Below are 15,954 nucleotides of genomic sequence, written 5' to 3' on the forward strand. Positions count from 1 at the left end.
TAAAGTCACAGTTGTGCAACATAAATATTTTTTACTAATAATTCATTTATTTAATATTACATATATATTGTGTATAATTAAAAAAATATATATATGTGTATGTATGTATGTGTGTATATATGTATGTATATGTGTATGTGTGTATATATATATATATATATATATATATATATATATATATATATATATATATATATATATATATATATATATATATATATATATATATATTTCTCCTGGTACAATGTCGAATTTCAGTAATTCTGTGCATTACTGTTTTCATATGCTGAATTCTCTTAAATTTTGTAAACAAGATTTTTATAGGGGGAATCACACAACCTTCCTGAAATTGTACTGTTACAAAATATTAATTGGATTTAAGACTGTGAACAAAATTCTTATAGCATGTGTTTTGGTATACTTTGGAGTTTAATTTTTTTTTCAATAAGGGGTTTGATTGATAGATAGATAGATATATATATATATATATATATATATATATATATATATATATATATATATATATATATATATATATATATATATATATATATATATATATATATATATATATATATATATATATATATATATAATAAATGACTACTGTGCTTTCAATAGTTATACACATATATGTATATATGTCTTTCAGAATAAACGCCAATCTATTTGTGTCATAAATGTCTAGGTTAAATGAAGAGTTTTATGCCTGTAAAGAAAATGGAAACATTGACTGATGTCTGAAGTTCTATTTTAACTCTGATAAGTAAATGTTATAATGTGGATCTTGATTAAATGTGTGCTGCAGCTTCCTGTACTGAAATGATAAATGATAATGTGACTCATATTTATTCTACTATGCCTGTTGCCTGTACATTTGCTTTTCAAGCAAAAGCAAGTGTAAAGCAAAGCTTATTAGTTTCACACACTCCGTTTTATGAGTCGCAGATGACTAAAGCTATTTATACATAATTCACAAGTTTTTTTTAATACCAATACATATTATAACCTAATATACGCATTGATCATTTTGTAAAAAAAAAAAGCATTTAAAAAGCATCCTCTATGCCACTTTTTGTACCAACCATTTTTCTGCAGCAAAGAGAAAAAGCTTTTGACCCCTGCTAAAATCTATAAAGATATCAAGTCACCTTGGAGTTACATGACCTGTATGTGACCTGCTTTTATACAGTTCATGTCCTTTGTCGCATATAATAACTTTATGATTTAAATACTCTAGGGCAGAGGTCCCCAATCTTTTTTTTGTTTTTATACTTTCAAATGTAAAAAAAAAAGGTCATGCTGTGCCAGTTATGGGCTATATTGGCTATTTATTTATGTGGACTGGCAGCCAACAGGAGGCTCTGTTTGGCAATACACCTGGTTTTTATGCAACTAAAACTTGCCTACAAGCCAGGAATTCAAAAATAAACACCTACTTTGAGGCCACTTAGAGCAACATCCCATCCAAGGGGTTGATGAGCAACATGTTGCTCGTGAGCCACTGGTTTGGGATCACCCACTATGTATAATTGTATATATAAATGTTTATCTTTTGTTACATATTCACTGAGTACTAAATACAACCCCTGAAAAATGTACAGTTTCGCTGCCCTGAAGACACCACTTTTAGATTGCCGCATTTTGAAAGAGGAATTACATATTAACCAAGAATGAACCCAAAAACTACATTGTTGACTTAATGCAGTTCTAAGCAGCTTTTCAATGTACATGAATACATTTATATAAATATTATTTGTAAATGCAATTAAATGCAGTATTTTCTTTTTATTGGTTCATTGCTTTTTCTGTCTCCATTTAGAAGCCAGCCTTGCATACTTTTGCTTACTCAGCTCGTTTTACAGCAGTGCATAAAGGTAAAGAAAATACTGCTTTTGATTGCAATTACATTTACAAACATTTTCAAAAGCAAATAACTGAAACTTGATAATGAATATAAATTGGAAAGGTGCCTAGAATTACATAGAAATTGTAATTTAAAGTGATTCTGACACTAAAAAACTGCTTTTTAAAATATGTATGTACTTTAAAAGTTACCTATAGGTCATGTTGATCGTTTTTTTGCTGAGAGGTTTGTTTTTGTAAGTTATTGTTAGTTGAAGTTTGTAAAAGTGACTGTTTTGCCAACCTGACTTCTGCACAAATATGGCAGCCCCCTCATATAGGAGCTGTAAAAATATAAAAGCATCCTGTAAATACTTTATTGCAAAGTTATAAGTAATATTATGATAGATTTAAAAAAAGAGTTTAATTTCTGGTGTCAGTATCTCTTTAGGTAGAGAAAAGACACTTTAATGAAAACCTTTTGTCTAATTAAAAACTAACGTAACTTCTAACTGATCGAGTAGGTGAAAAACTCCATCGGAAGCCTCTCCAAGGGGAAAAAAAGTATCCATCTTGAAATTAAAGGGGATATCCACCTTTTACAAAGTTGTTTTTTTAAAGGCCTCTTTTATATATATTAAAATGAAGCACTTATCCCATTTTGGGTTCAGTGCATATGCAGTGATAGGCAGCAGGGAGAGAGAGAGCTTGACTGTGTGTGTTAAACATCATTCAGTGCTACTGCTCATGCCCTCCCAACGTCATGCCTATTACAGTTATCCGGTTGGCTGACTTTAAGGTTACACATGCACAGAAGCATTTATCCTGCTGTCGATCTCTGCATGTATGTGGTGAATGAAGCCCATCTGGGAGGGTCCAGTAGGGGCATATTTTGACAACTTAAACAATCAATGTAAAGGAGGATTTTTTTTGTAAAGCAATATATAATGTTCTGCATTTGCATAATGTTTTTTTCCCCCCACTTTTTTCCAGAAAGTTATTAAATATTTATTCTGTGCCTGTGGAATGTCCAAACTGTGAACTTCTTTCCATCTCAAATAACAGCATATAAAAAATATTTAGGGTTGGGTCAATGCTAAGGACTGTATCAGGTTGAGAATATGGACCTTTACCCACTGGCCTGCATGGTCATGTTGTTGGACTCAGGACTGAACAATCTTCATTGAACGCATGGTAGTTAAATAAGGGTGAAGATCCACCTGACTAACCTAAGCAGATCATGCTGTATTTGGCCAGCTTTACAAAATAACTAACTATGCTACACAATGCCTACACAGATCTCAGAGGGGCCAGCTGCTGGGGGGTGCAAAGAACTCTCAAGTTGGTGAATCAGATTAATGTTTATGTAGAGGGTATGGAGAAAAATGTGGCAACTACATATTGTATAAAAATCTTTACATACAGCTTTGGGGAGTCTTGTTATTGCCACATAACTTCATTGAGGTTGTGTGGTGTCCATATAATTTGTGGGGATGGGTTAAAATTTGCCAAAAAATGCATTTTGGGTAACTAGGAAGCCATTTAAAAACAGATGGAGCAGGCTTTAATCCCAGTATTTCAGATCGGTTTATTGGTACTCCAATGGATCTTGGTTTAAATACACTATTTATCCAAAAGTATTCAGACACTCTGTCTAAAATGACCTTATCCTCAGAGTTCCAAAGTGCATGAACTATTTATAGGACGCGTGGGTATATTTATATAAAAAACCTAACATCACTCTGTGCAGTGTTGACTGAAGTCGCATAGTGATGATGATCATGAGTCTCAGGAGCAGTGGAAATGCATCCTCCTGGTGATAAATGCAAAAAAAATGCATTTTGGGTAACTAGGAAGCCATTTAAAAACAGATGGAGCAGGCTTTAATACCAGTATTTCAGATTGCTTTATCAGTACTTCTATAGATCTTGGTTTGAATGCACTATTTATCCAAAAGTATTCAGACACTCTGTCTAAAATGACCTTATCCTCAATTAGCGTTCCAAAGTGCATGAACTATTTATAGGACGCGTGGGTATATTTATGGTTGATAAGAAGAAAAAAACCTAACATCACCCTGTGCAATGTTGACTGAAATCGCATAGTGATGATGGTAGAACAAAAATAATGAAGACGTGATGCCAATGCGGGTGGTGTACTTAAAGTACCTCCAAGGCTTTAATGTGCAGAATATAACCAAACGTTTCAGGAGCCTCGCGCTCCCTTCCTCAGTGGATAAGTGCACAAGTGAAAATACAAAAATATCACCACCCCCTCAAGTGTTCAAATTATCCAATCTGCGGCAGTAAAGCATCATTTTTCTCAACAGGATATATGTGTTTGTCAGTTGCATGGTTGATGTCACGCCAACCGATGCATCAGTATCCAGCGCCATTTTGCCAACCAGTCTCCCAACAGCTCTCAGAGATGATGTAACGCCAACCAGCACACTAATATCCTGTGCAGTCTTGCCAGCCAGTTACTTGCTCCTGGAAGTGATGTCATGCCAACCACAGATGTATTTCCAAGGCTCCATCTTACCAACCACTCCCCATTCAAATACTCATACTATATATGTGGTAAAAAACTATGAACCATAAAGTGAACGAAATACATGCTCAAAGTCCCGGAACAAGCTGTGAATGCATAAATAAAGTGATATTAACAATCAATCTTTTGAATTCATTTTTCATAAAGCGTAGTAGTGAAATATTATTGGAGATACATTTGTGCAGACTTATAGACCAAAACGAATTTTTTGAACAAAAGAATTCTATAAAAAAAGAGGGAACTGTACACCAAGGTGCCTACTCTTTCAGATTAACTCATCCTTCCCATGCAGTTATAGTTGTTATTACTCATAGAGTGAATACTCACCATCTTGGGAAACCCCTTCGCATGTACTTGTATGCTTGAGTCAGCTGGATTCCTTAATATAAAAGCGATATACGGTGCACGTACCATCAGTGGTCCATTCTCCACCATTGATCCAAAGAAGAAGTTTTCGTACAGCACCAATCAATTTAAAATGCCTTTATTGGTACATTTTATGGCAAACAGCCTGGCCTGCGACGTTTCAGGCCTTTTATCAAGCTCCTTCGCATTTATCAAACCCCTTCGCATGTTCAAATGATTACAGGGGGTACTTTAGAACATTTAGATTTGGTCTATAAATATTTAGTACAAATGATGAGGCTCAAAAACTTAACAAATGGCTTTATGAAAACCAATTGTATTCTATACGTTTATTTAAACCATATGGAGTAACTATCTGAAGCCTGAATGTCCATCTTCTTGGTCTTGGAACTTCCTCCAATATTTGGAATCTCAATTGAGAGGCATTGTGTCCCTTTTCTTTAAAATGTCTGTCGACTGGGGTATCTTTATCCGTGGCAATATCTGACTTGTGCTTAGATATCCTATCTTGCACATTGTATCATCTTGCCTACATACCCAAGTCCCCACGGACATTTTAAATAGTATACCACATATTTACTCAAACACGTGTGATATCCAAGAATTTTAATTGCTTTCCCCGTAGAGGGATGCATCACTTGATCCCCTCTAATGATGCTATTGCACTGTGCGCAATTCAAACATGGGAATGTGCCATATATTGGTTTCGTGAGAAAGGTTTGTTTCAATCTCCTCTCGTGTGTATCTGCATGTACAAGCATATCTCTCAAATTTTTGGCTCTCTTAAATGCAAATAAAGGTTTCTCTTTAAACAAACACCCATATTGGGGCTCATCCTGTAAAATATGCCAATTCCTCAGGATGATATTTTTAATTGCATCAGATTGGGAGCATAGTGATGATGATCATGAGTCTCAGGAGCAGTGGAAATGCATCCTCCTGGTGATAAATGCAAAGAAAATGCATCTTGGGTAACTAGGAAGCCATTTAAAAACAGATGGAGCAGGCTTTAATACCAGTATTTCAGATCGCTTTATCAGTACTTCTATGGATTTTGGTTTGAATACACTATTTATCCAAAAGTATTCAGACACTCTGGAACTCTAACTGAGGATAAGGTAATTTTAGACAAAGTGCGTGAACTATTTATAGGACGTGTGGGTATATTTATGGTTGATAAGAAGAAAAAAAACCTAACATCACCCTGTGCAATGTTGACTGAAGTCGCATAGTGATGATGATCATGAGTCTCAGGAGTAGTGGAAATGCATCCTCCTGGTGATAAATGTAATTTCACCACCTAGCGGGCTGAAAGAAAAGTTTGAATTTAACAGATACTAGAGAACGCTACCTGCCTAGTTGCAAAATGGCAAAGCTAAAGTTTGGTAGAGGAGGAATAATGATATTGTTATACATAGGGTCTCTGGTTCCAGTGAAAGCAAACCATAACAGTATACAATATAATTCTTGATCTTTTGGGGTTTCCTACATTCTGGTAACAGTTTAGTACAAAAGTGTTCCCATGCAGAAAGTAAGGTCTGGCTGGCATGCACGGAGCTCTCACCTTAACCCAAAGAACACTTTGAATACGTGTGGGATAAATTGGAACAGCAGCTGTGAGCCAGGCCTGATCCCTAACGTCAGTCCCCAACCATATTCATGGTCTTGTGGGTATAGGGAAGAAAATCTGACCAACACTTTTCTAGCTTCTAATAGAAAGCCTTTACAGAAGAACAGAGGCTGTTATACAAGCAATGCCCAATTTCATATTGATAACTTCTGATCAGGCTTTGTGTTCTGTGGTTTGAAATCAACTCTGTGAACTGCTAAGCAAGTAATCAATGAAGACGTTTCACTACTCATCTGTGCAGCTTCTTCAGTTCAACTGACTGGTGTAGGAAGTTCTCGGCATATAAACTTTTCCACTAATCCAATCACAATGGCACGTTGTAACTCTTCAAAGAGGTGACATCTGAAGAAATTCATAGAGGTGTAGATTCTGTGTAGTTACTGTGATAGGATTATCCAATGTGTAATGCAACTCCTAGAAAGAGGTGTTACTTGTGAGAGTTACATGAATGGACGTGTGAAGTGTTCTGAAACTGCCGTTGTGATTGGATTAGTGGAAGAGTCTATATGCTGAGAATTTCCCACACCAGTCAGTTGAACTGAAGAAGCTCCCGATTTTAGGGAAGCCCGACCAATCCTTCGAAATTATCGTGCGGTTAGTGGGATTCGAACGATCGTACATCTTACTTTTTTCGGCCGACATCTGTCAGGAAATTGATCAGCCAGGTCAAAAAATCGTTCCGAGAAGATCGTGGTATCAGGATCTGATCTTTTAAAAATCTCTACATCTATGGCCAGCTTTTTTTACGTTTTCAATGTTACTAACCTTAACATCCTGAGCTTTTTCTAAGTAGGTAGTTAGCTATATCTGGTTGCTCTTCAATTGAACACATATTCAAGCTACAACTAGGTCCATAAATATTTGGACAGACAACTTTTTTTTTCTAATTTTGTTTCTGTACATTACCACAATGAATTTTAAATGAAACAACTCAGATGCAGTTGAACTGCAGACTTTCAGCTTTAACTCAGTGGGTTGAACAAAAAGATTGCATAAAAATCTGAGGATCAATCACTTAATTTCAGGGGCTCAAAAGTAATTGGATCAGGGTTTCAAAGGTAAGTGGACAAATGACTCAAAGGCTATTTCATGGGCAGGTGTGGGCAATTCCTTTGTTATGTCTATCAATGAAGCAGATACATGCCCTGGAGTTGATTTGAGGGGGGTGCTTGTATGTGGAAGATTTTGCTGTGAACAGACAACATGCAATCAAAGGAGCCCTCCATGCAGGTAAAACAAGCCATCCTTGAGCTGCAAAAACAGAAAAAACCCATCTGAGAAATTGCTACAATATTAGGAGTGGCAAAATCCAGTTTGGTACATCCGGAGATAGAAAGAAAGCGCTGGTGAACTCAGCAACGCAAAAAGACGTGGACATTCATGGAAGACAACAGTGGTGGATGATTGCAGAATCATTTCCATGGTGAAGAGAAACCCGCTTCACAACAGCCAAACAAATGAACAACATTCTCCAGGAGGTAGTCATATCGATATCCAGGTCTACCATAAAGAGAAGACTGCACGAAAGTATGGTGCACTGCAAAGTGCAAGCCAATCATAGGCATCAAGAATAGAAAGGCTAGATTAGACTTTTCTAAAAATAAAAACATTTAAAAAAAGCCAGCACAGTTCTGGAAAAACATTCTTTGGACAGATGAAATCAACCTCTACCAGAATTATGGCAAGAAAAAAGTATGGAGAAGCCATGGAACAGCTCATGATCCAAAGCATACTACATCATCTATGTCTATGGACAATGCCCCAAAACATACAGCCAAAGCAACCCAGGAGTTTACTAAAGCAAAGAAGTGGAATATTATTGAATGGCCAAGTCAGACACCTGAATCTCGTGATGTCCATGAGTTGTCATTGCCAGCAAAGAGGTTTTCAACCAAGGATAAGAAATTAACATTTTATTTTCAGTTTTTTTAATTTGTAAAATTACTTTTTACTAGTTCCTCACATTTCTATGCAATCTATTTGTTCGAACCACTGAATTAAAGCAGAAAGTCTGCAGTTCAACTGCATCTGAGTTGTTTCATTTAAAATTCATTGTGGTAATGTACAGAACCAAAATAAAAAAAAAAGTCTGTTCAAATATTTATGGACCTAAACACACTTTGTAGAATCTTTTTTGTTTATTTTGTAGTATACTGGTTAGTTTTTTCCATTACAAAACCTAAACTGAATTTATTCTTGCTCTTAATTCTCTGATTTGTAATGTGGGGGATAGCTATGATTTTGCTATGATTTGTTTTGCTGCTGTAAATATGTGAGTTATCACCATATGTGCAGGTGTCGGTATATCTTTTATTTTATTGTTGAGAGCTTGTGCTGGATGCTTGAGTTAAGCACGGAGCAGGGGCGTAACTACAGAGGAAGCAGACCCTGCGGCTGCAGGGGGGCCCAGGAGGTACAGGGGGCCCCATGAGGCTCTCATTGATGAGCAATTTGAACATATATTGGTAAAACAGGACAAACACTGGATATGTTGGGGGCCCTAAAATTAATTTGCTGTGGGGCCCAGCAACATCTAGTTACACCACTGGCACGGAGTATATCAGCTGGTATACTCTGCACCAAAATATTTGTTCTTTTGTGCAGGACCACCAAATGTGGCTCATTGTGCCCAGCTCTGGGCAACCTCTAAAACAGCAGGGGTTAGTGTTAGGGTCCCAACATGCTTTACGGGCTGGCACCTTGTACCATCTTTATCCAGGTTTGCCACTTTAGAGAAACTCACTCGGGAGCTAAAGTTGAAACTTGATGATTTGGAAAATCGATCCAGAAGAAACAATCTTAGATTCATAAATATACCTGAATCTTTTCAAAATGACTCATTGAACACTTTGATTTCTAAAACAATTCCCCTCAAACTGGGTCTCCCTCAAGAATGTCAAAGGTTCAAAATAGAGAGACTCCATAGGATTGGACCACTTAAAGATTTCCAACCCATGAGATCTAGAGCTGTAATTGTCCTGGACTAATCAGATAAAAATAGAAAAGCAGAATTTACCTGGACTATTCGGATAAAAATAGAAAAGCAGAATTTAGCAGAAAATAGAATTTCAAGCCTACAAAAAATTGAAAACACTTGATGTTGAAGGGAATAAAATTTTGATATTTCAACACTACTCACTGCTTTTGTCCCAAAAATGAAAGGAATTTTCCATATCTTGCCAATCTCTAGCTAACCTACATATCAATTTTTCCTTGATGTATCCTACTAAACTAAAGATTTTTCTGCCTTCTGGAGCTAGAGTTTTCAGCGATCCTGGAGAGGCACATATTTTTACTTCAAATACTTCGGATTTGAATGAGTCCTTTCTTAGTTCATTAGATAGATCTGATTGGAAATTGAATAATCCCTGTAAAAAGTCTACTCTCCTACATGATTTCTGCAAAGACACCAATCTTAATGATGTTTGGAGGCTTTTTCATCCCGCTGAAAAATATTTTACTTTTTTTTCATCTGCTCATTACGTAGAAACAAGAATAGACTATATTTTAATTTCCAATAATCTGATATATAGAACTATTGAAACAAATATAGGAAACATTTGTGTCAGACCATGCACCAGTTTCTCTTGTGGTTTCCAAGTTTCCAGCCCCTAAAAACTATGTTTCTTGGTCTTTACCTGACTCACTTAGAGAAAATCCTGACTTTATTAAAATGCTACATAACAGATGGGATCTGTTTTTAGATGAAAACAGAATGCACTCTAATGACCCATCCTTATTGTGGGAAACTTGGAAGGCAGTGGCTAGGGGGGAGATTTCGTCATTTAAGTCTCACTTTTTTAAAAAAGTCCATAAAAGTTTCTTGAACTAAGTAAAGTGTTTGCTCGTTAAGTGGGGGATCTGTAAGTGGAGTTAAAAACACCAGAGTTAAGTGGGGGATCTGTAAGTGGATTTATAAACACCCGAGTACATATTTTTATTTTTTCCTGTTTTGATCTGTAACTGGGATAATAAGTGCTAGCAAGATTGAAGGTCTGACTCAGTGCACAGTCTGCCATATCTATGCAGATTTGGAACAAGAGATCCAAAATGCTTACCTCTGTGGTGGTTGTGAGCAAATTGCCACTTTGGAGGCTCGAGTTAGAGCACTAGAGCAACAAATTGCAACACTGCGGTCGATTGACAATCTTGAAAGGAGTCTTTTGCTCACTGAGCAGGACCTAGCGGGGTCAGATAGTTTGGGTGGAACCGAACGGAGGGATTCCATCTTGAAGCATGCTGGGCGAATGAAGGTATTTATCTCTTTTAGGTCCAAGACGGGTCTGAAGGTTCCGTCCTTTTTGGGCACGATAAAGAGGTTTGAATAATTAAGTGGTAGCGAACTCCAGGTGATAGTCGAGGGAAACAATCTTATGAACCCATGTATCCTGAGTGGTTTGTAACCACGCTTCTTGAAAGCGAGTTAGTCTGCCACCGACGGATGGATGGGAAGTGGTTGATCTTGGGTAGTCATGCTGAAGAATTTTTGTCTGCCGGTTTTGACCGAGTACGTCTGTTCTGCCAATTATTCTAGAATTTCCCTTGGAAATGGCTTTTTGAGAACAAGGACTGAGTATTGTAGTCTCTGGAGCTAGAGCTCTTTGTTGTGCAGTTGGGACGAAAACATTTGCCTCTCTGAAAGGTGGATCGTGGCTTGCTCTGAGGGAGAACAGTGTTCTTGCCACCATTAGCTTAACGTTTAATCTTATCTAGATCCGGACCAAAAAGTAATTGCCCCTTAAAGGGTATGGTTGTCAGCGACTTTTTGGAGGACAGGTCAGCTGACCACATTTTAAGCCAAAGTGATCTCCGCGCAGCGACCGCGAGAGATGAAGTGCAAGCAATGACTTGGATGGTGTCTAAGGACGCCTTGTTAAGATAATCCGTTGCCTCGTTGATCTGTAAGGTGGCCTCCAGGAGCTCGTGTCTAGGCTTTCCTGCCAAAATGTCATCCACCAGCGCGCTAACCTATGCTTGAAGGGCCCTGCTGACCCAAGCAGAGGCCAGGGTGGGTCGCATGGCCTCCCCCGAGGAATTGAAGACCTAACGCAATAGGCCTTCCAGCTTCTTGTCCATTGAATCATTAAAGGATGATGCGTCTGCCTCCCTGCAGCTTCTATCTTGTGCCTCCCTATAGGCCCAAGTCTGATCGTGAAGGTGGGGAAGTTGTTTTCCTGTGCAGGATACCAGGGTTTAATCCAATGCCTAGTTGAGAAGATGGAGCTGAGTGAGCTGCTTAGGAAGGAGAGCAGTTCATTGTGGTCACCGTCACCTACGGAGCTGTGTGTACAATGAAGTCTCTGGGGGAAGTGATATCAGAGAGCAAGGGCAAGCAAGCACCCCCACCCAGTGGCGTAACTAGATGTTGCTGGGCCCCACAGCAAATTAATTTTAGGGCCCCCAAAATATCCAGTGTTTGTCCTGTTTTACCAATATATATTCAAATTGCTCATCAATGCAAAGCCTCATGGGGCCCCCTGTACCTCCTGGGCCCCCCTGCAGCCGCAGGGTCTGCTTCCTCTGTAGTTACGCCCCTGCCCCCACCCATGATTTAAATTTTTTTCCCCACCAAATTTCTATCCATGACCCAGAAATTCTTTTAAAAGGCAGTATATTCCTTCAACATGTGTTCATGGAATATGGCTTCTGCTAAAACTACATTTTTCCTATTGTTTTAATCAAAAGAAATGTATGTTTTTTGTTTTTTTTTTTAATTTCTGGAGCTAAACAGGGTAATTGTGGCTACTCCATGTTTGGTCCTTGCAAAGTAGACAATTGGGGCAGATTTAATAAGGTTTGAATAGTACATTTTTGAACAAAATGTTTTGGTCAAAACTCACAAATTTCAACTCGAATTTGAAGGTGAGATTTATCAACCTTGACCCTGGAATCAGTTCTAATTAGAATATTCTCCACCTAAAACCTGCTGAGTTCATGTAGAAGTCATTGGCAGAGGTCCCTTGAGCTGTCTGAAGATGTTAATAGCAGTGATGAGCCAAATTTTTGAGAAGTTTCGCTGCAAAAATGACTCCCCATAGACTCCAATGGGAGGAAAAAAGATATTGTGCATCAAAAAAATCTGATGTGCAAAAGTCAAGGTTTTTTTCGGAGGAAACTTTATTCAAATTTTTGGGTCGTTCTTATACTATCGAATATTAGACATTTGAGTTTTTCATACAATGTACAATGAAATTTATTAGAGTTAAAAAAAAAATTCACATAACTTTGAAATTTGACCATTGATAAATCTGACCCTTAGATTACCAGGTACACAACACCGCCCCATCCTGCTCTGCTGTGTTTTATTAGCAGAAGTCCATTACGCTAGGGGATTATTAGTGCAATGGTAATCTAATTATCTATTCTGCAAGAATCAAACATGGAGTAGCTTCTAATCAGATACATTATTCATTATCAAAATTTCTGTTTAGAAAAAGCCATATTCTTGAACTAGGGTCTTCAGCTAACTTTTAAAGTACTTTTAAAAGTATCCAAATAGATTCTCTTTAAAAAATAAACACACACATGAGCTTTTGAAAATTAAAGTGTTGGATTAGGAAAAAAACAATTCGCAGTATAATGGATTTACAACAGAACAAAATACAAAATCTTTAACAAACAGGACTCATTTAAAAAAATATATAATGGATTCGTTCTTTAATGTCAAAATCAATAGCAGTTTTATTACAAAAAAAAGAAATTGTATTTAAATAATCACGGCTTTTCCACCTTCAACTTAATTTCACGCAGTAAAGATTATTTCACTTTAGTCTAGTTTGAAGGTATTGTTCATTAAGAGCAAATATTGCACCCTTCCTTGCATGAACTGTAGTGAAACAGGCCCTTTATATATCTATATATTTGGTGGGATATCCCTAAAGTTACTAGGTTTTGGATAGGCTTTATGCTCATATAGTAAATGTTACAGTCTTATCGTGAGGAAAAGCCCAGCACAAATTATAACCCACATCTTTTCCGGTGGTAAACAATTCATAGCAAAAATAGCTACGCTAGACCTACAAATGGTGGAAGCTCAGAAGCTTGGAAAACAAATTATATATCATCTAAAACCCTTGGATAACCTTACAACTCTGATTTCTTGGATGCTAACTGCAAGTTGCAGTGTCGGGATGAAAAAACGTGTTGAACCCTAATGGACACAGCTACTTATCTTTTCTGTTACATGTTTGCTATATAACCCAATACTGTATGGAATGATCAATATAGATAAACGTTAATACTCCACTTCAGGTTTTGCTTTGTTATTTTTTTCTTTGTTGATGATTATACTGTACATCACTGACTTCAGTGCAATTTATGCATGCTGACATTAATACCAGCAACTGCAGTAACTGAACATGGTAATTTGGAAATGTTAAAAAAAAAGCAATAGTGTCTTTACAGGTTTTTTAATGCACGTGCTTTTTCTAGTTCAGCACGAATGCATTTTAATATTTTTTTTTTAAACTCACTAAAATTGCAGCATGTTATTTAAACTAAAAAACATAAGACAGCTGCACTAAAACATATGTATATTCTTGTGGATACGACCAGGCACAATAAATGGATTCATTTAGTGGATGTGCTTTGGTGCACCCACACCTAGCTATCAAACATAAAAATTGCCTGTGTGGAAGGTCCTTAAAGGCATAAATGCCTTAAAATGTATAGTAAATGGAAATATGGGCTAATCATTTAAATGAGAAATGGAGTGTTTGTGTATATTTACAGTGCTTTCAAGTACACTTATACACTGTATAAGTTTTAACTCCTATTTTATATATATATATATATATATATATATATATATATATATATATATATATATATATATATATATATATATATATATATATATATATATATATATTAACCGATAGCAGGAGCACGTCTGAGCTTTCATGTGGCATATAATCCAGGCAAGTAGCCTGGACAGAAGAGATGGAAAAGGAAACTTTTCTTCATAAGCTGAAATTCTTTTTATTAAAGATGATCAAAGCCTTTGATTATTTAAAATTATGAACTATGCTGCAACCTGTTTTAAACAGGTAAGCACATGCTTATGAGGATAAATAGAACCACATTTTACAAACAAACCCCAATAATGTACACCTTTGTCCATATACATATAAAGACCAATTTATATATACATATTTCCTCTAGGACATATAACGTACCAAGGATGATTGCGAGAATGATGACTTTTTAAATAAATGGCAAAATCTGCATGTGGAAAAGTACCTAAAAGCCATTTGTGCACCGCAAAGCAGATATGCAAACTATCCAAAGAATAATTTGTTTATGCAGTATACATACCATTAACCCTGAATTTTTCACAGATGTGGTTAATAGTGTGTGTGTGGAGTATGATGATGACGACTGGAGTGCTCAGGACGCAAGTGCTGACTAGCATTTTGGAGTTACTGGCACTGGCATGTTAATCTATCAAATTTTCAAGAAATGCTTTTTATTGGAGTAAAAGGGCACAGTGATTTGGCATCTACCGACGGTAATGGTTGGGAGCATCAGCAAACATATATTTTAATCTGTATGCTTCAGCAAGGAGGAGACCAATTTCTTCATTTCCCCAGTGGATAGTTGGCAAATTCTGCAGCAACATAAGCAGACCCTGGAAATAAATGAGTATAAACATGTTAGGAAATCCATTTTGTTTCTCTAACCAATGCACAACATTAATGAGGAATTACCACTTGCATGAACCATTTCGATTTTAAGGCAATTAGGCTAATCTTATCCACGTTTTAAAAATATCTTTTGCAATTAGACTACATTTTTTACATTTCTCAATTTTTTTTTTTAAATCTCTACATTTTTATTCTTTTTAGGCCTCTTATTATAAAATGACACACAGGGGCACATTTACAAAGCTCGAGTGAAGGATTCGAATTAAAAAAACTTCGAATTTCAAAGTGTTTTTTGGGCTACTTCGACTACTACTTCGACTTCGAATCGAACGATTCGAACTAAAAATCGTTCGACTATTCGACCATTCGATAGTCGAAGTACTGTCTCTTTAAGAAAAACTTCGACCCCCTACTTCGGCAGCTAAAAGCTACCGAAGTCAATGTTAGCCTATGGGGAAGGTCCCCATAGGCTTGCCTAACTTTTTTTGATCGAAGGATATTCCTTCGATCGTTGTATTAAAATCCTTCGAATCGTTTGATTCGAAGGATTTAATCGTTCGATCGAACGAATGATCATTCGATCGCAGGATTTGCGCTAAATCGTTCGACTTCGATATTCGAAGTCGAACGATTTTAGTTCCTAGTCGAATATCGAGGGTTAATTAACCCTCGATATTCGACCCTTCTTACATCTGCCCCACAGTGTCAAAACACCCTTTCCATCAGGTGGTGCAAGTTGCTGGAGGTAAAACACTAGCGGCAGATTAATCGAAATGTGAGATTAGAGTTTACTACAGATACCCGATATTAAAATTATCAACAGTATTACTCTTAGTTATGGAGAACCATATCAATCAGCCAGTAATCTTTTTATTAGAAACTGCAGTGCATTGATATAGTTCTCCAGAGTGAAACTTG

The 15,954-nt window shown here is 36.8% G+C and overlaps 1 protein-coding gene across 4 annotated transcripts in view; it reads right to left on the reverse strand.

Moving 5' to 3' along the window:
- Positions 1-12,922: 12,922 nt before the first annotated feature.
- Positions 12,923-15,954, reverse strand: part of tbc1d22b.S (TBC1 domain family member 22B S homeolog) — a 60,844-nt gene continuing 57,812 nt past the window's right edge. For 2 of the 4 annotated variants that reach the window (XM_041583820.1, XM_018249256.2), the window contains one exon: positions 12,923-15,020. In XM_041583820.1, coding sequence (XP_041439754.1) covers positions 14,892-15,020 — 129 coding nt within the window. In that variant the 3' untranslated portion in view covers positions 12,923-14,891. The remainder of the gene's footprint in view (positions 15,021-15,954) is intronic. The other 2 variants (XR_005965800.1, XM_018249258.2) reach the window with 1 other exon arrangement.

Source organism: Xenopus laevis, chromosome 2S, assembly GCF_017654675.1.
Source record: "Xenopus laevis strain J_2021 chromosome 2S, Xenopus_laevis_v10.1, whole genome shotgun sequence".
In the NCBI taxonomy this organism is placed as follows: Eukaryota; Metazoa; Chordata; class Amphibia; order Anura; family Pipidae; genus Xenopus; species Xenopus laevis.